The sequence below is a fragment of the Calypte anna genome, chromosome 2 (genome assembly GCF_003957555.1).
Source record: "Calypte anna isolate BGI_N300 chromosome 2, bCalAnn1_v1.p, whole genome shotgun sequence".
NCBI classification, from domain to species: domain Eukaryota; kingdom Metazoa; phylum Chordata; class Aves; order Apodiformes; family Trochilidae; genus Calypte; species Calypte anna.
This window is the reverse complement of record NC_044245.1, coordinates 111,612,584-111,632,299: the sequence shown is the minus strand read 5'-3', so window position 1 is coordinate 111,632,299 and position 19,716 is coordinate 111,612,584. Positions and strand designations below refer to the sequence as shown.

Here is a 19,716-nt window from a genome sequence, read left to right as displayed (position 1 = left end):
TCTCATTGTATGACTCACTTTGAGAATGGATGCTATTCATTGCTTCATTGCTTTCAATCAGAAAATTCAAATGTCATAAATGTTTTATTTCCTTTAAGTGTTTATCCTCAGCTCTTAGGTGGATCGTCCTTCAGCCTTTGGAGGCTGCAGAATCTAAAACTTCTTGAGTTTACCTGTTACACACAGCTGATGTCTAGTAACTTTTCCCTTTGTCTGACAAAAGAAAATGTTAAACTAAATACTTCATTTTTAACTTGGCTGTTCTCTAGTGTCAGATTAAATAATTTTAACTTGCCTTTAAAATTGCACATTATGGATCAGATTTTCAAGGCAATAACACCACAGGCTTCTAATGAGACCAGCCAACATGCCTTTTCTGACAAGATAATAGCAGAAATAAAGTACATCATGGGTGTTTCATGTCACTGAAAATAAACACAGGTTAAACATCAGCTTCCAAGATGTGCACGTATCATAGCTGGCCCACTGGGCACTATTACTACTGTAAAGTGAGCAGAAGTTGAGGAGAGAGATAAAAAACCTAAAAATAGTGTTTTGAACTGGTTTGGAACTTAAAGGAATGTTATTTGCTGTGAACCTTCCTCACAGTTGCTTACATTTTGACCTGAAACACGTCTGGCAAGTAATATGTACCAGTTGGCAGTGTTATGCTAAGAATAGAAATCCTGTTCTTTGATTCTTCAGATTCTCAGCCATAATTTCACATTGGTGTGCTATTACCTGAAATACTCTATTTCCATTTGTGAATGTGTAGCATTTTTAACTTTTCATTTTGATACTTGAAAGCTCTTGTAAAAGGAGCTTTTGTGTTTAATGCCTCTTTTATTTCCTTTCACTGCCTGAAAAATCAGTGTTTAAGCCAGCTCTGTAATGAGGAAAAGGTTCTTGTGTTTCTGTCTTGTCTTCATGTGCAGTGGTTTTATATTTGTCATGATTAAAAATGTGAGGAAACCTAAGGCAGGTGTAAAGGTTTTTTCAATCTTGTTAAATTATTAATAACGCCTTGAATTCTTGATGAGGATTTTCTGGCTTGAAACAATTATGCTTTCTGAATGCCTTCCTATTGGAAGAAATATCTTTAAATGTTTTAATACTGTTGGGAAATAATATTCCCTGAGGTCTTCAGGATAGTTTTGACTCAGTTATAAAATGAAATGAGAAACTATGTTTGATCTCTGTGCTGTGTCTTTACACTGTTCTGCAGATTATAAAACTGTGGTGTGTTGTGCAGCAGTAATGCATTAATTTGGCAATGAGAAGAATACTAATAAAAGCAGACAGAGAATGCAAACTTAGAATGGCAGGATAGCATCAGGTTAAGAGTAATACAAACAGTAGCATCCTGTGAAAGAACGTGTGCAAGTCAGTGAGTAATCAGTTTATATATTCCTTGCAAATTCTCTACAGATTTTTTTTTGTTATGACATACCAAAATGTTGCATGTAGCGTCATCTGGTTGGTGATACTTTTAAAGGTTTTAAGGTTGCTTTCCAGTGTTAGGTTGTTTTTTTTTTTTTCAGAAATGATGACATTAATGACGTGATACAAAGTTACATCAGTATTTCCTACAGGATTTAATGTGGCTGTTAAAAAGTTGATTTGTAGCTGACTACTGTAATGAAGGTTGTCATGAAAAATGCAGCTCAAGCATGCTGTTTATTAATGGAAATGGTAATTTAGCAGCCAGTTTGCATCTTGTACATCTTGCCTGCCAAAAATCACCATGAGGAATACCAACTATACAGTTTAATAAGTGTTGGCATGAGTACAAGCCCTTTTTCTGGATTAGGCAGGACTGGACTAGATTGGGGATTTAATCTTGTGAAAAACAGAGTCATCAGTTACCAGTTTATGGCAGGGAGGGCACTATCTCCTCCTCAATTAATAGTTGATCGTGCTGGACCCTGCTAAACTTCTCAAGCCAATATTGAGTAAAACAAATAATCCTCTTTGAAAAGGGATTCTTCATTGGTTGTGGTTTATTTCAAAGTTTATGGAAGTAGGCAGTGGGTGGCAAACAGAGTTCACTGTAAACACTTCTTTACGTGAATTCTTTAAAAACATCTAAAAAATAATTCTGTAGGTAGTATAAGATACCTGCAAATGAGATGTGCATGTTAGTAAATAAATACTTTTAATAAAACAAATATTCTGTGATTTAGCCTTTGAGCTCTACATGAAGTGTTTGGGTAAGACAAGCTACTTGGAGGCTGAATTAATGACAAAAACCTGCTCCCTTCCTCTCTTTCAGAGTGATTGAACAGCTTGGTGGTAAACAGCTGGTGATGAACCACATGCATCATGAAGACCAACAAGTTCGTTATAATGCACTGCTGGCTGTGCAGAAGCTGATGGTTCATAACTGGTATGTGAAAAATATATAACACTGCTAACAGTAAGAAATACTGGGCTGTGGAGAGAGGATTCAAGGCAGTAGATTTTTTTTAAGTGGGGAACAGCAGTGTGGTAAGACTGCAATTCATAAATGATAGAGCAATATGCTGATGGTTTTTCTCTATATTCAGTTCAGTTGAACTACAGTCTTCAAAATGTGAAGGATGTGTATCAGTATTTTAGCAATCTTGCCTATTCTCAGCTGAAGGAATCAGTAGCTTGATGTAGCTGTAAGAGTTGATGTTTCAAGTATTCAATAGGCAGTTGCTTTGCAAAGTGTGTTCCTGATCATTCCTTTGCATTGCTCTTCTTTGCTCTACTCCTTTTCCCTTCTCTACACTATTTTCCTGTTGCTGTTTTAGGCAGTAGTGAGATTTTTTTCCTAAGCTTCTGAAGTAGCAGAAGTTTATGGGCTGGTTTATTAGACAAAGTTGAAAATCATTTGCTGTTATCTATTTTATCAGTTGCTGAGAATAACACTTGAAGTGTTTTTTTTTCCATTTTTTGTTGACTAGTTCTCTAACCATTTCTCTAATAAAGCTCCAAAAACGCTGCAGTCCTGGCATGTTCTGCAACAGAACATTTACTGGTTGGAGATGCTTTGTTTCCAACAAAGCACAGGACCTTTATAGTGAAGCATCGAAGGGGCTGAAGTTATGAAAAACTTCAGTGTTCATGTAACAACTTTGTATAAACTGCCAAACTAATTAGGTATGCTAAGTATATAGCATAGAGAATTAAAAAGACTAATTAGGAATTCTTAATCTGATTATTACTAATGATTTCAACAAATTTCCAATTTGACTTTGCCTTAGAGAGAAAATATAACAGTACGTGTGAGTACATTGGAACATAGATGTTGAGATACAAACAACTAATTTAATTTTTATCATAAAATAAACTTATTTGAAAAGCTTGGTGCTTGGAAGTACCCATAACTTCTGCCAGCTTTTTGGTTCTGACAATGTAATTTTATAGCAAGGCTGAGTAGTGATGATGCTAACAGTGTGAATGTGGTAGGGGAACAAGATTTATCAAGCTTATTCTTATGGGTTCTTTAAGTCACTACTTGCTGTATAATACAGGCTGGCAAGGCTGAGTAAGGCTCCTGTCCTCTCTCCCCACTGTCTATCTTATGTAAAACACAGCTAGTTTTACCCCTTTTCTTCTGAAGAATATGGGTTTTACCTCTCATGTGTGTTATAATAATTTAAACCGACTTCTTCCCTTTCTTATATTGTGGGAAACTTCTATAGCAGAGAAAAATTTATACATTTAAATACCCTACTATGACAAATCCAGAGTTAACATTTTCCACCTTTAAGGAGGACTTTGGTAAATAACATTGAATTATTGTGTGTGTGAAGATGGACACTAAATGTGTGATCATGTGCAACCTTATTTTTGGGCGGTTTTGTATCTTGCAATCCACTCTACCTCTCAGTTTGGTGAATGCTTCTCTTATCACAATGCTGTTCTGATATATTTGGAGCATTCTGAGTATTACAAATGTGTGGGAAAACAGTCTGCAGAGGCTTAAGGATTCCATGTGCACATCAATATGATTGTATGAAATTGTTTATTAACAACTTGCACTCATTTATATAGAGAAGCCTTGTTTACACCATCTTATCATGCAGGTGGCTTTGTATTCCAATTACACATTCCATTCTCACGGAACACTATTCTCAGATAATTATTTTTCTCTTCTGTTGCCAATTAAGTTATCTCTTTCCCATTAGCTCATTTTTAGAAAACCTCTAACTAGGCCTCAATAACCATTAACCCAATGTGGCCTAAATTGAAGTAAGTCAGGATTGCTCACAATCTGTATATTTCTGAACTGTTTCCCCAACACAAATGGGCTATAGCTAAATAGAGATTACAGTGTGGGAGGCTTAGTTATTGAATTTACCTTTTGCAGGGGGGACATGTTTTATTTCATATGTGTTCTGATGCCTTGAAAATCTGATAAAAATAGAAAACTCTGGTCTTTCTCTGGCACAAACCTCACAGGTTCTGAAAGTTTTCCTGGATGCTTAACTTGGCTTTTTCTCATTTTCAACTTAAGCATACCAGTTTTAAAAATGTCATATCTGGTTTTCTAGATTTGCCTTGCTTTTTAAATTGCATGAATATCTCTGTGCCTGCTTTTCACAGTGTGTGAACCTTTAGACTTCAGACTGAGATACTATATTGGCATCCAGTTTCATATCTTCAGAAGTGTTAATAAAAAGGATTTGTTTAAGTTAGTATTCAGATCCATATTTTAATTTCTGTAGGGAATATGTTCTTATTTAATTCTTATCAGAACAAGCCTCTGGGACACCTTGTCCTTCCCTTGTATTTGCCAAAGTAGTGTTCCCCCTGGAATTCACATCAGCTAGCTTGAGGTAAGGAAATGACACATAATTTGTATGTGGGAAGTGAGAAGAGCTCCTGACATACATCCCAAGTCAGATTTATACAAAGATAGATCTGACTTGTGATGTATGTCAGGAGCTCTTCTGTTTCATAGTTTGTGGGGGGAGATGAGAAAGCACAGTTCCCTGATGGCTGCACAGTGCATTTCAAGTTCTTACTTGTTAAGCTTTCCATTGTCATAAGGTGGATTACTCAGCAGCTTCAAGGTTTTGCTTACCTTTCTCTTCAGAGATGGGGAAACAATAAGCATTTTTCTTCTTGATTTGGTATGCCTTGGAATTCCAGTTACTTCACTCAAAGCAATTGGTTTTTCCTTTGACTTTATTGGAATGGAGCAACACTGCATTGCTGTCTGTGACACGTGCATGGCAGAGGTAGTCAGTCTTTTCCCAGATCTGGAGGCTAACCGAGAGAATTTTAGTTTTTAGAAAATAAAAGCTTGTTCTTCCAAACCAAAGTGCAAGTGCTGTGGCTGGAGCAGCAGAGTAAAGAGAAGTTCTGGTACCTGAAGAGAGGGAGTGCCATGGGGTAGCTGAAGTGGCATTCCCTTTGAAATGCAGCTGTAACATTAGGCTGCTAATAACTCAACTTGGAGACAATTAACTCCTAAGTAATTTGAAGAGTTCATTACAGGCTGCTCAACTAGCTTTTCCTTGGGGGCTTTTAAGTCAGGGATAAATGGGGGAAATTAGACTGTCAGCCATTCTGTTAAATGTTGAAGCCAGCCTGGCAAAAGCAGTAACTGCTGTCAGCTTTTCAGATGAGGTAAGTTCAGGTGAAATATTCCAGTTATACTTGCATGTTAAATAATCATGCACATGATGAAGCGGAGAGCAAAGGTATTTTTTTTAGCATCTCTTACTGTCTTTCAATGATAATTTATCCTGTATTTTAATCTCACTTAACTATTAGTCATGGCACCCCATGCTGATGGTATAAACCTGTTATTGTCAGGTGGTGGATTTTGGTATGGTAAAAGTGGTGCAGATTTTTTTGCTTCCTGTTCAATTCATGGTTAAAATGGTTAAATGTAAAATCACTTTCATAACAAGGTGCATGGTTTGGTGAAATTGGTTCTTTTTCTATCACAGAGTGGCTCTATGTTAGCTCATAACCACATCTTGTAAGTGAGAAGTGATTTATACTGAGTCTCCCTAGTAGAAAGGCAAATATTGCATTGGATTTTAGCTTTTTAACTTCTAGTAAAATGTGTGAACAATAGTCTTGTGATAGGAGCTTATTATTCTTCTGTTTCTTCTGTGTAAAGTCATGAACTGAAAGTCCAGAACTACTTTTAGAAAAAAATGGATAAAACCTCTCTGCAGTGAAACTGCTGAGTGTAAAGGAGTTTCTTGCAGTGTCTCAGTCTGCAGAGAATAATGTTTTTGGTAATCAGGAGCTAATATGTACATTGTCTGCTAATATTGCATTCAGCTAAAGACAGGCTCCATTAAAAAAAAAACAAAAAACTTTCATGTTTCCTTCTGCTCAACTGCACAGGCTGTTTAGTTTTAGTGTGCACATCAGAATGCTGATTGTCTCTTTACTGTGAATAGTAAAGTGAAAAAATATCATTCAAATTAATAATCAATTTGTTAAAAGTTCAATTTGATAATATGGTAAGTGTCCAAAATTGGTTTGATCAAAGTAGCTTTAATTCTGTTGCATGCATTAATTTCTTTTTGTGTTTTTTTGCTGGCTTACATGTGGTCTGCATTGGTATAGCAGACAAATATAATTTTATAATCTTTAACTCCCCTGTTTTTTTTTCCTCCCCTGAATACTTTGTATTGCACTAATCCAGTGGATCAAGTGTCAGAAGAGAACTGGAGTTTTCCTGTGTGGCAGCACTCCAGCTTGGGCAGTTTTCCTAGCCCAGTTCTCTAGGAAGTTGTCTCTGGTTTTTAGTTTGCTACTTTCATAGCTGTACTATTTCTGTTTACTTCTGTTAAGAGCAGTACATGTAATGTTTGAAATACATATTACATATTTATATATGTATAATATCTAGTATATGTTTCATATAAAATTATATATAAAATATGCAGTGGTACCATTTCTGATCCAACAGCATGGCATGTTAATATTATATTTCAGGAACTGAATATTGACATAGCTCCAGGTTTGATTTGGGCCTGGCTTCTTTATTTCCTTTGCTGATTTTTGGGACTGTGGTTTGGTGGCAAGGCAAATGCATCTGTGGTGACCTCTCACCAGGTCCACCTGCCTTTCTCCTGGCCACCACTAATCCTAATGTGTCACTTCAGTAACCAGGTGCAAGGGAGCTTCCTAGCAGAAAACAATTCACTTGAGGGTTTAACAAAAAATAAAAATAGTGGCTCATCAGGATGCCTGAATATGCCCTGTTGGAAAGGCAGGTGTACACAGCTAGAATTGGTTCAGTAGTGGCTGTGACAGCTTTGTCCCTCCACTGGATTAGTTGGGGACTTGAGAGATGGTTGCAACCTTGTCCTGGTGTTGCCACTTCATGTCTGCTTCCCAGAAGGTTCAAGGAATTGTCACATCTGTGGGGTTGTCTTTGCAGCAGTGTGAGTGATTTCAAAGGAGAGTTTAGCTTAGGGCTGAGAATGCATCCGTTTGGGAACTCAGATACCTGTTTGTGAATCCACAATAAATTACTAAAACTGGTCTCAACCAATCCAGGTTATTAGGAACGTGTCGAAATGCAACATGAAGGCCAAACTTCTCAAACCTCCATCTGCTGCTTGTCCTGTGAACTTGTCTAAGTATTTGTCATATCTTTATAATTTGTCTGTAGCAGTGTACATTGGCAATGTCTTGAGTGGTTTGAGTTGTGGGGCAGATGTATTGTACCTTTATAAAAATTCTGTCCTCTTATATAAGGAAAAGAATTTCTTCAGAACTAGCTTTTCAATTTCACTTTCAAAAGCATCGGACCCTAAGTTTATACTTAGAGAAAAAGAAAATCAATATTTTTATATTGTCCTTTCTCAAAAGAAAGCATTCTGCCTCTTAGGAACCTCAGTTTGCTAAAAGAAACTGGAAATTACACATGTTCAAGAGATTCAAAGAGTCAAAACTTCTTGAAGTTCTTTAATAACTTGGTTCTTTGTTGAATTGGAAGCAAGATTTTAAATGCTGTTAGAAAAGGGAGAATATGAAAAATTCACCCTTCCTTTCTTCTGTGCCTCATCTGCTTTCATTCCTTTGCTTGCTAAAAAGAAGAATTTTCAGTTTTCTTGAAAAGACTGGCAAATCTAACTGCACTGGACTTTGGAATGTAGCACTAGAAGCAGTACTACTTAAACTTGTAAGGCTTGCTCTATTTAGCACATGGCTTCTTGAGATCTGTTGTATGTGTTAGATTTTTTTAACAGTGGAGGAACAGGAGTCTATCGAAGCTACTCTTGGTAGTTTTAGTGGAAGATGGGAGGGAGAAGTGGCCTGGAAGCATAAGTTATCAGTCTGATTTCCTAAGATGACACTTGAATGCTTCATGTTGAGAAGCTGTCTAAATCCTTCCTCTCAGTCCCTTACCAACCCCTCTCATTATCTGCACAGACCACACAAGAACTTGTGCTTGTTTTACCAATGGTACCCAACTTGAGATAATAGTCAAATCAAAAATTAACTGGTACATCTAACAGCAAGTGGGACAATTTTTTTGCATTTCAGTGGCCCTTGTTGAAGGCTAAAGAACTGATGGGGCAGGGACAGTATGAGGTTTTCACCTGGGTTTGCAGCATGGCAGCACAGAGCAGTACTGCAGGTACTCATTCTGGAGGGGGAAATGGCGTAAGAGCTTTTCATTGTCGCTGGATTTAAACCTCAAAACTGCAAACAAATGACCAAAATGAAAGGTTTTCTAAAGAAGGCACTGAACTAGCTACTGTGTGTCATTAGAAGCTGAATATATCTTATAAGGCACAAAGTACCTACAAAGTACCTACCTGCTGCTGCTCTAGCTTCTCAGAGATTTTTGGTGAATACCCTTTTAGTAAGCCTGGAGCATGCACCTGAGCCAATGTAAGCTATGCAATAGTTCTGTTACAGATTGTTAGCTTGATTGATATTCCTTCTTCTAAGTAATTGTGTGGGAATTTCACATGCAAAATGGTTTGTGTGCCTTGAGAACAAATAAATTTGCTGGCTTGTGATGCTGCTGTGAGAAGAGCCATGTGTACAGCAGGCATCAGTTGCTTTCAAAGCTTGATGTCAGATGAAGTACTAGAATCATCACATGTTATAGGCATGAAACAGAGGTAAAAAACTACTGAGGGAGGTTTTGTGAATTTGGAAGCCTTTTTGTGTTTTTTGGATGGCAGTCAAATTTTGTTAATTTTGGTGGTTTTGAGTCCTGCTAAACCACAAGAGAGCAGCTTGTTTCTTTCTTTGCCATCAAGAACCTCTACTTTGAGGGTTATAACCTACCTATTATGATTATGAGTTATATCTGTTGAATGCAGCCCAGGTATGAAAATACTACTGTGGAGCTGTGAAGAAAGCTGACAAACTGTGAAGAAAGTGCTAAATCATAAGTTCTGGTTCAGCATCCAAATTTATGCTGTTTTCTTTGCTAGTGGAGTTTTAAGTTAACATTATACTTCATAGGAATTTTGCTTTCCTAGGTACTTAACTTTAAAACTGAGAAAAGTGCTGTTGGGTGGTATAGCTGTGCAACAGGAATTGCAATGCATAGGGAGTAGCTGTTCCACAGGGCACTAAACTGACAACTGCCTTTTGAAATGTGCAATGAGAACTGATCTGTCCTCTTTTTTAATTTTTTTTTTAATGAAGATTAGTGTTTTTTTTTTTTAAATAAGGTAAAAATGCATACTCCTAGCTTTTTAAAAAGGCTTCATTCTCAGCATCATTTCTCTGAACTGCTGGCGTTTAACCTGTGTAGGTTGCAATACCTGTGTGTAGTGAGAAAAACGGTGGAAAAAGAACGCCTACGTTTCCCAGCTCCTGAAACCTCTCTTTCAGCTGATACAGTGGTACAATTACTGAAGTTTCTTTTCTGTAACGAGCAACAACCCAGATATTAAAGACCTCTTTCAGCTTCTTTGTGTTTCTGTGAAGTGCTGAGCTGCTTTCATGGAAGACAGTGAAAAATGGGAACGTTCAGAAGAATTGTGCAGTGTTTTTTCTATAGAATTTAGATATTGTTGCTCAAGGCAAGTGCTAAGCATTTTGGGGGGTGTTTGTTCCAGTGTTGAGAAAACGTGTATAAAATGAGTGAATTAGAGTGCTCCAAAATACAGGTGAGGAAAATGTTTTAAAGAAAATGTTGATATGCAGTTGGACCCAGCTTTGATATTTTTTCTTTCTTCCAACTTGAATATATGGTTCTCCAGTCAGTGTCTATTTTGCTAGCCCATGGGTTAAATTTCTAGTATGTCCATTGGTGTTACTCGTGCTTATGCAGCTGGGTTATGGTAAGACAATCCTTTTTAAATACTTTGCCACAGCTTCTAGTGTGGTGTTCAGTTACAGTAACCAGGATTTTACTGGGCTTTTTCCTTTTCCAGACAGTTTTATTGGTGTTCTGTTTGTACCTTAGTTTTGACGGGATAGATGATGTATACCTAAAGTTTAGGTACTCTGGTAGTAGCTCCAATTAACCATGAAATATTAGCAGATATTATTTGAAGGAATAATAAAAACATTTTTCCCCTTCTTTTTCTACTTCATACTTCCCACCACTATCCTAATCCCCACTCAACAGAATGTTTCTCAGCCTAATTTTGTTTTCTTGCATTTCAGGGAATACCTTGGAAAGCAGCTGCAGTCTGAAGAATCTCAAACGGGTACAGCACGAAGCTAAACAGTTCTGTCAGTTCATGCTTATAACTACAGTATGTTTGTCTTTAAATTAATGTCAAAGAAACACTGAAATCACATGTTCTTTGCCTGTTTTCCTTTCCAAGTTTCCTTTGGTGTTGTTGGCTTAGTAAAAATGTCAACTATTCTGATGATTATGCCTGTTAGCTTCCTGTTATATTCTGAATGTATATGAGGAAATGTGGCTAATATATTGCATTTGTTTTATGTATTTATTCTCATAATAAAGAATGTTATTAAAGGATATTCATTACATGTTATAATTAACCTAGAAAAGTTTTTGCCTCCATTTAGTGGGTTATCACTTTTGTCACTTTCAAAAAAAACCAGAGCAAGCAGTCCCTGTGTATCTCCAGGCACATTAATAAAGTTTTGACTGTGTTCTGTAGGGAATGCAATATCCTGAGAAACATTGATTATCATACTGAAATACATTCCAACTCTGAGAACAGTGCTAAAATTGTATATAAAAAGCAAGTTTATTTTTTGGGGGGGGGGGATAGGTAGGGTACTTCTGTCTTCTTAGAGACTGTATTAAAAAATATGGACATGAGAATAGGAAAATGAATATTACATGAATGAAAATTCATACACTTAAAATTATTAGTAAAGTTGTATAGCATCAGTGTTAAGGCTGTAGAACAGAATTCAAATTTTGTCTTTTTTAATAGCAGATCAGCATTGTATCAGCAGTAACTGATGAACTTGGAATTATATTGTTTCAGTTATTGAAAATACTTGTAAATGTTAGGGTTGTAATGTCTATCTAAAACCTGTTGTATTTCCTTTATATTAAGCAAAATAACTTGGCTATCAATGTTTTCTGTTTTGTAGCCCCTGATAGTGAAAAAAATGTAAGCATCAATAAATCAAAGATGTTACTGGATCAGCATGTGAAAGCAGTCTTGTTGCATATATAGGAGCCTGGCTCCAGGCACTTGCAACACAAAGCAGTTAATATTCTTGCAATTTATTTTTAGAACTTTTTATCTTTTAAATAAGAGAACATTATTATTCTGTAGTCTTGTGTGGTGCAAGACTCTGAAAAGTTGAGAGAACATTGGCATGAAATAAAAAAAAAAAACAAATTGGGAAAAACTTTTACCCAGTCTGGATTTTCATCCTATATAACTAAAGTTTGACCACTCACTGTTGCAATGGAGAGAGAAGATTTTGGGGGGATGACAGTTTGTGATGTTTACTTGGCCTGCTTAATTAAAATTGGACTATGTGGGTTAATCACTATTGCTTGCTTCTGCATATAGGAGGCACAGGCTTTGATACTGGAGTTGGTATCATGAGGGTGGGTGTTGAAGCCTGAAAAGAGGGGAGGTTTAGGTTGGATATAAGAATTTCTTTATGGAGAGGGTGATCAGGCATTGGAATGGGCTGCCCAGGGAAGTAGTGGATTCTCCATCTCTGGAGATATTTAAAAAGAGACTGGATGTGGCACTCAGTGCCATGGTCTGGTAACTGTAGCGGTAGTGGATCAAGGGTTGGACTTGATGATCTCTGAGGTCCCTTCCAACCCAGCCAATTCTATGATTCTATGGTTCTAAGAATTCAACTGACTTTAGTTGGAATGAGGTAACCTGAATGGCTCCTATCTTGGTATTGCATGTTGCCACAGTGATGAGGGATGCTGGTGGGGTGGAAGGCTGTTGGGAGGACAAATGTGCACTTACACTGCCTTTATCTTGGGTCAGTTGAATGCTATTGAAATAAATCCAAGTCTTGCCTGCTTTTCACACTTCAATTTCCAGCATGTGGTGGTGTCAGTGCATGATTGGGGTTCTTTGATTAAATTAAATTCTAGGATGTGCATCTTGTGTCTCGAGTGTTTGGCAAGTGTTCAGTCCACTGTATCGGGGTAAGATTTTTGTTTGACGGATGGGCCTTTGAAATGCATCCAGAATGAAAGCTGGATTCTTGGCACCAGATGTCTTGCTCTGCAAGTCAGTCATGTTGCAATTCTTGTTGATGTAAGAATAGCCTAAGACCTATCTTGAAGATGCTGTAAAAGATTGGTCCTGTAGTTGGAGCTGTAATGTTGAGCACAAGAACTGTGATGGAGAAGAAATATACCCCCATCTTCAAAACCAGGAGCTTGTGTTTCCTTTTCTGAAAGGAAAACTGAAGCCCTGCTTGGCTAAAGGGACTTAGGGTTAGGTTTATGAGTAAAACCAGTCAACACAAGTGATGGCAGCCCCTCCTTTTTTGGGGGGAGTTACAAATAGCAAAGCTATCCATACCATGAAATAAAGTTTTACAGCAATTGTCCTGAAATTTCTAACTATTGTGTTCATGTGTTCTTCACTCTGTTGCTTTGCTAGTCTCATACTGTGTGTAGTTTAAATCTTCATTGTGTGGTCTGTTTCCAACAGACCTGGTGTCCTCCATTGAGTTAGAAACATGTTGGAGATGGAAGAAGGTCTTTAAAGAAATGGTTGTGCAGTATTAATACTCTGATTCTTGTGAAACCTGAAGGCTATGAGATTTCTGGCCCCTGATGTGGCTCAAGAGTTTGGATCTCGGGGAGTTCATGCCAGCAGTTGTACATGAAGAAGCCTGGAAACTTGGCTCTTTGAATATCTTATGCAGCAAGTAATTTGGACTATGAGGACAGAGCTGAGGTTTCTGCACGAGCTGGAGAACTCTCTGTGTTCTGGAGGTCCTGGGGAATCTTGACACAGCACAGTTGCAGGCCAGTTTCCAGATGTAGGTTCTCCATCTCCCATCTCATGGCAGTCCTGTATCCATAGGTGCTGGAGGGCTTTGGATCCATGGTCCCAAGAGACAAAATGGGGTAGATCTGTCCTGGAGCTTTAAAGCTTTGAAATCAAGAAACTAGACCAAAAGCATTTGTTGAATTTGAAGTAATTAATAAAACTTTCATCTGCATCTATTTTTTTTTTGTCTGGGAAGTTAACATTAATGTTAACTGCCAAGAACTGTTTTTATTATTCATTTGTTTGTGTTATTTCACTTACTCAGACTCTCCCAAAATCTGGCATGGGGAAGGTAGGCAGATGCCATGGTAGCAGATTGAGTGCCTCAGGGCCACATGATGAACTGTGTGGGTTGGGCTTGATGTTAGGAAGAGTGTCAGAAACTTCCTTCCTTCTCTCTGGTGACAAGATTTAGAGATGTCTGGAGATCTGCTGCCCTGGCCCAAATGACTAACTCGCTTCTAAATGAAGGAGATAGTTACCTCCCTCTGCGTTGGGGTTAATCTCTTTATCCAATTTTCCCTCAGTTTTCCTAATCTTTGATTTCACTTGAGTTGCTTCAAATAAGAAATGGAATTTAATTTCCCTATAATGAAAGTGACTGAGTCTTTGAAGTCTTTTAAAGCTGACTTTCAAGTTTCAAATTTGAGGCTGCTTTTGCTTTTTCATGAGATACCTGCTTAAATGGTTTTCTGTAATCTTTGGTCTGAGTCTGAAATCTAAATGGAAAATAAATTTGAGTAAGTTTGCAGCACCCATAAAAAGACTTTAAACCCATCACAATCCAGGAGGCAAAACATGAAAAACAGTACTGACATCTGGAACTGAGTCAGGAAAATGCTGTAATCATATACTTAGTGCATGTTATACCCACAAACCACTTGAGATCTTAATGCCTGCAGACTGATGAAGAGGAGACCAGGGCTTGGGCTTGGCCAGTGTGAGCTATTCTGGAAATAAACCAGGGCTGAGTAAGACATGAGCTGCCTGGGACTTGGAGGTACCACACTGCATCAGACCTCTTCTTAGTTATAGAAATGATTTTGAGTTATAGAGTTATAGAAATGATTTTGTGCAACTGCATGAACAAGTGAGTATTGTGAACAATTTCTAATACTCCAAACTTCTGGGTCAATATATATTGAATAAAAAATGGTGGTCTTAGCCCTGTAAGTGACAAGGGATCAGAAAGAATCCTGTTGACTCATATCTATCCATGTTTGTCCTTTTGGCAGCTCTGTGGAGCAGTTGTGTGTTGTCTTTTTTAGAGCCACGAGCTGCATTAGAGTTGAGAACAGAGCTAGTGCTCTCTTGGTGACCAAGTTGGTTGTTGAAAGAGATTGTATTCCCTATCTCTTAGATTCCAAAATGACTCTTCAAAAAAAAAAACCAAAAAAAAAAAAACCCCAAAAAAACCCCAAAAAACCAAAACTGCTTTTGAAATTTTCAAATGACCAAGGGTATCATCCTTCAAATGCCCCAGAAAGCAGCAACCTTGCTTGCAATTCAGGTTTTTGGGAGTGACTTGGCAACTCCTTTTTCCTTGAGGTGTGCATATTTCATCAGTACAGCTGGCTCTGAGATGCAGCAGACATTGTTGAATACAAATGATGTGCTAAAACCTATTAATGTCCTCTAGTGTCCTTTATTTAAGAGTATTTGTTGTGCCCTGCCCCTTGGCCTTACTGCTGCTTGTAAGGTAAATTCCTGCACAGTAAAGAGCTTAATGAAAACCAGAAATGAAATAATGGCTGGCTGTTATGCAGTGTTTTCATTCTTTTACCTGAAAAAAATCCCTTTTCATATACAAGAGGGCAGTGGGACAATTTTTTTTTTAACCTGATAATCTTGCAGGTTTTTACAGAAATGTGCTGTTTGTTCCTCTTCATGAAAACTAAATTTGCAGAAGGGAACAATAAAATTTTTCATGAGCCATCTTTGGTGGTATGTGCATATTCCTGATATAATTATTTCCAAGGCTCTTCAGTGTGCTTTGCCTTGTCTTGATTTTGTGTAGAGACAAAACTGTCAAGCTGAAAAGTTAAATAGCTTTCCCAGTGTTGCTATAAACCATTTCAGAAAGGCTGCACACATCAGTGCTGCCAAAAAATAGGCAAATAAATTGGGTAGCAGGTTGTGGCAACAGCAGTTAAAACCTATTGATTTGGAATCATAGAATCATAGAATCCTTGGGGTTGGAAGGGACCTCGAAAGATCATCTAGTCCAACCCCCCCTGCCAGAGCAGGGCCACCTGGAGCACTTCGCATAGGAACGTGTCCAGGCGGGTTTTGAATGTCTCCAGTGAAGGAGACTCCACGACCCCCCTGGGCAGCCTGTTCCAGGGCTCTGTCACCCTTACAGTAAAAAAATTTTTTTGAATATTCAACTTGAACCTCCTATGCTCCAATTTACACCCGTTACCCCTTGTCCTATCACTGGTCACTACTGAGAAGAGCCTAACTCCATCTCCCTGACACTCACCCCTTACATATTTGAAAACATTGATGAGGTCACCCCTCAGTCTCCTTTTCTCCAAACTAAAGAGACCCAGCTCCCTCAGCCTTTCCTCATAAGGGAGATGTTCCACTCCCTTAATCATCTTAGTAGCTCTGCGCTGGACTCTTTCAAGCACTTCCCTGTCCTTCTTGAACTGAGGGGCCCAGAACTGGACACAATACTCCAAGTGCGGCCTCACCAATGCAGAATAGAGGGGGAGGAGAACCTCTCTTGACCTACTAACCACACCCTTTCTAATGCACCCCAGGATGCCATTGGCCTTCTTGGCCACAAGGGCACATTGCTGGCTTATGGTCATCCTCTTGTCTACCAGGACCCCCAGGTCTCTCACCTACACTGCTCTCCAGCAGGTCAGCCCCCAACCTATACTGCAACATTGTGTTGTTCTTCCCCAGATGCAAAACTCTACACTTCCCCTTGTTGAATTTCATCATGTTTCTCTCTGCCCAACTCTACAGCCTGTCTAAGTCTCTCTGAATGGCAGCACAGCCTTCTGGTGTGTCAGCCACTCCTCCCAGCTTAGTGTCATCAGCAAACTTGCTGAGGGTACATTCTATACCCTCATCCAAGTCGTTGAAATCAGAGAACTGCTATGGTATCAGATTGTTTTGTAGCAAAAAAACCCCTCCATGATAAATTGAAGGCTTGATAATTTGATATTCACTAGGTAACTCCTATGAAAAGGCAGTGGGCAAAACAAGCCTATTCTGCCAGGTTCAGGTGACTGAAACACAGCTTTGGTTTATAAATCTTCCAGTGTGGAGATCACATCTAACAGTTTGGTTGTGGATGCACACACAAACACAGGGCAAGATGGTTTGGTCATCAGTGAAAAAGGTGAAATAATTTTGCCACAATACTGAAATGAAAAATAATTTTTAGAAGTGTTTTTCACTTTTAAGATTTTTCTGTGGTGCAGCTTTTGTTTTCCTCTTTTTGGCTGGGACATCAGAGAATATTTTAAGCTAAAAGAACTTACGAAGAATCACTGCATCTGGCTTCCCCAGCTGGCACACTTGAACTGAACTACTCCTTTCCTCTTCAAATAAATGTATGGGGGTGAGACCACTGGTGAGATGCTGAAATCCATCTGGAATGTCTTCAACTGGTGACATCTTTTTGAAGAACTTCTCAGGGTGAACTGTGAAAATTGTACCTTCTGCTGTGTTTGTGAATGTCACTTCTCTCAGTATTTCAGTTCTTGGTGCCATCTAATTCTTTCTTTATTCTAGTCTAATTCCTCTTCAAATTGGTAGCATTTCCCAATTTAAATACATTGTGGTACTAGGTCAAGTAGATTAGAGGTGAGGCCTAGAATAAGAGAAATGTTTTAGAAAAAATGGTTATCTTCTTTTTGGGATGAAAGGACTATTTGTGTCTCTTCTGTCTTGTATTTTACCTGGTTTCCTCATACATTCCAGTTAAAATTCTGTCAAAAACTATTTCTAGTGGAAGAGTTGAGATTTTATCCTATTGCTCTTAATGCAGCATGTCCAAGTCCAGATAACTTCCTTTTTTTTTCTCCCTCCACTTATTGACATTTTCCCAGACGACTTTCAACAAGACAAGAGGGCATGGTCTTAAGTTGTGCCAGGGGAAGTTTAGGTTGGACATTAGAAAGAATTTTTTTACCGAAAGGGTGATCAGGCATTGGAATGAACTGCCCAGGGAAGTAGTGGATTGTCCATCCCTGGAGATATTTAAAAAGAGACTGGATGTGGCACTCAGTGCCATGGTCTGGTAACTGCAGCAGTAGTGGATCAAGGGTTGGACTTGATGATCTCTGAGGTTCCTTCCAACCCAGCCAATTCTATGATTCTATGATTAAATTTTCTAAAGTTTATGGTCCTTGACCATTGTGCAGAATTTTTTCTAAGAAACCTAGGATGGGATGAAATATTGCCCTAAAAAGAATGCATTAAGCTCCCTAGGTTTTGTTTCTCTGGAATTTTCCATTTTTTAGCCTTAATTTTATTAGTCCATCTCAATAGCCTTTAGCCTGGGGCAAAGCTGAGCTTTTGACTGCCCTGCAGGGACAAGGTGATGTAACTTCTTTGTAACAGCCTGATTGTCCTGTTATGCATTTGTGGCCTTTCTGAAGATGAAAGAAATTGAAGATTGCTGGATTTTTTTTTTAAATCTGTTTCCTAATCCAGAATGATAATTGAGAAATTTTATGAGAATGTTGTGGTGTTACAACTTAGTAGGAAGACAGGTAGCAGATTATGGCATCAAACCACTGTTCTCCATCCCGTGTCCCTACTGTCAATGCATTTTTCCTATTATTAGCTGCTTCATTACATGAAAAATGTGGCTTACCCTACGTCCATGCTCTGCATTGGTACAAATGTTGACTCCTAGAGCAGTGAAGAACTGCTGTTCCCACTAAACCTTGTGGATTCTGAGAGGCTGGCAAAAAGCAGAAGAGCATGCATAGCTTGTGCTGAATATATCATAGAATCATAGAATCGACTGGGTTGGAAGGGACCTCAGAGATCATCGAGTCCAACCCTTGATCCACTACCGCTGCAGTTACCAGACCATGGCACTGAGTGCCACATCCAGTCTCTTTTTAAATATCTCCAGGGACGGAGAATCCACTACTTCCCTGGGCAGCCCATTCCAATGCCTGATCACCCTCTCCGTAAAGAAATTCTTTCTAATGTCCAACCTAAACCTGCCCTGGCACAACTTAAGACCATGCCCTCTTGTCTTGCTGAGAGCTGGCTGGGAAAAGAGACCAACTCCCCCCTGGCTACACCCTCCTTTCAGGGAGTTGTAGAGAGTGATGAGGTCTCCCCTGAGCCTCCTCTTCTCCAGGCTGAACAACCCCAGCTCTCTCAGCCTCTCCTCACAGGGTCTGTGCTCGAGTCCCTTCACCAGCCTGGTTGCCCTCCTTTGGACCTGCTCCAGGACCTCGATATCCTTGAGCACGATATATAAGTGTATATATGAATATAAAAATATATATTACATATTTAATTGTTGCCAACTTGTTTCGTTTGGTAAGCAGGCCGACAGCTTCAGTTTTCTCTCTTCCTTCCACTGTGGCCTCAGGAAAACCTGCCCTGAGACATAAACACCATGCAAGCCAGGAGAGGTAATATTTCCTCCTGGTGTAGTTATGACTAAAGAGCTCCATGCAGCTTTTCTAGGGGTGAGAGCTGTTTTTACTTCCTTTAAAGCTGCTTTTTTAATTATTATTATTTTTTAACTTAATCTCAGTTATATTTTTTTTTCTATTATGTGAAGCTGTTACAAATTTGTAGATAAAACTTGTCATTTTATGAAGTTGTAGGCAAGCTATTTCCTACCTGAAGTACCTGGGGAGCAAATGAAATAGAATCACACCTGATCAAATGAAACTTCTGAAATTTACTGAAGGGGGACTGATAAGAGTCTTGTGACTTTCTGCCTTTATGCTGATACATTCCTGAGAGGACGTCTTTCACCTGTATGGGAGCAGGAGGAGCTGTTTGGGTTGGGCAGGTAAATATCATAGAATGGTTTGGGTTGGAAAGAACTTTAAAGATCATCTAGTTTCAGCCCACTTGTACAGGGAAGTGAACACATCTGACTCATCCAGGTTGCTCCAAGTCCCATCTGACCTGGCCTTTGAACACTTCCAGGGAGGGGGAATCCACAGTTCTGGGCAACCTATGGTAGTGTCTCACAATAAAGAATTTGTTTCTAACATCTAAACTAAATCTACACTACTTGAAACTGTTCCCTTATTTCCAATTGCTCCATGCCCTTGTAAGAAGTCCCTCCCCAGCTTTTCTGTAGTGCTCTAGGTACTGGAGG

At 38.7% G+C, this 19,716-nt stretch overlaps 1 protein-coding gene across 4 annotated transcripts in view; it reads left to right on the top strand.

Moving 5' to 3' along the window:
• Nucleotides 1-11,551, top strand: part of ATP6V1H (ATPase H+ transporting V1 subunit H) — a 45,342-nt gene extending 33,791 nt beyond the window's left edge. For 3 of the 4 annotated variants that reach the window (XM_030445712.1, XM_030445713.1, XM_030445714.1), the window contains 2 exons: nucleotides 2,273-2,386; nucleotides 10,588-10,648. In XM_030445712.1, the coding sequence (XP_030301572.1) occupies nucleotides 2,273-2,386; nucleotides 10,588-10,648 (175 nt within the window). Of the gene's footprint in view, nucleotides 1-2,272; nucleotides 2,387-10,587 lie in introns of all 4 variants that reach the window. The other variant, XM_030445711.1, reaches the window with a different exon arrangement.
• The last annotated feature ends 8,165 nt before the right edge of the window (nucleotides 11,552-19,716 follow it).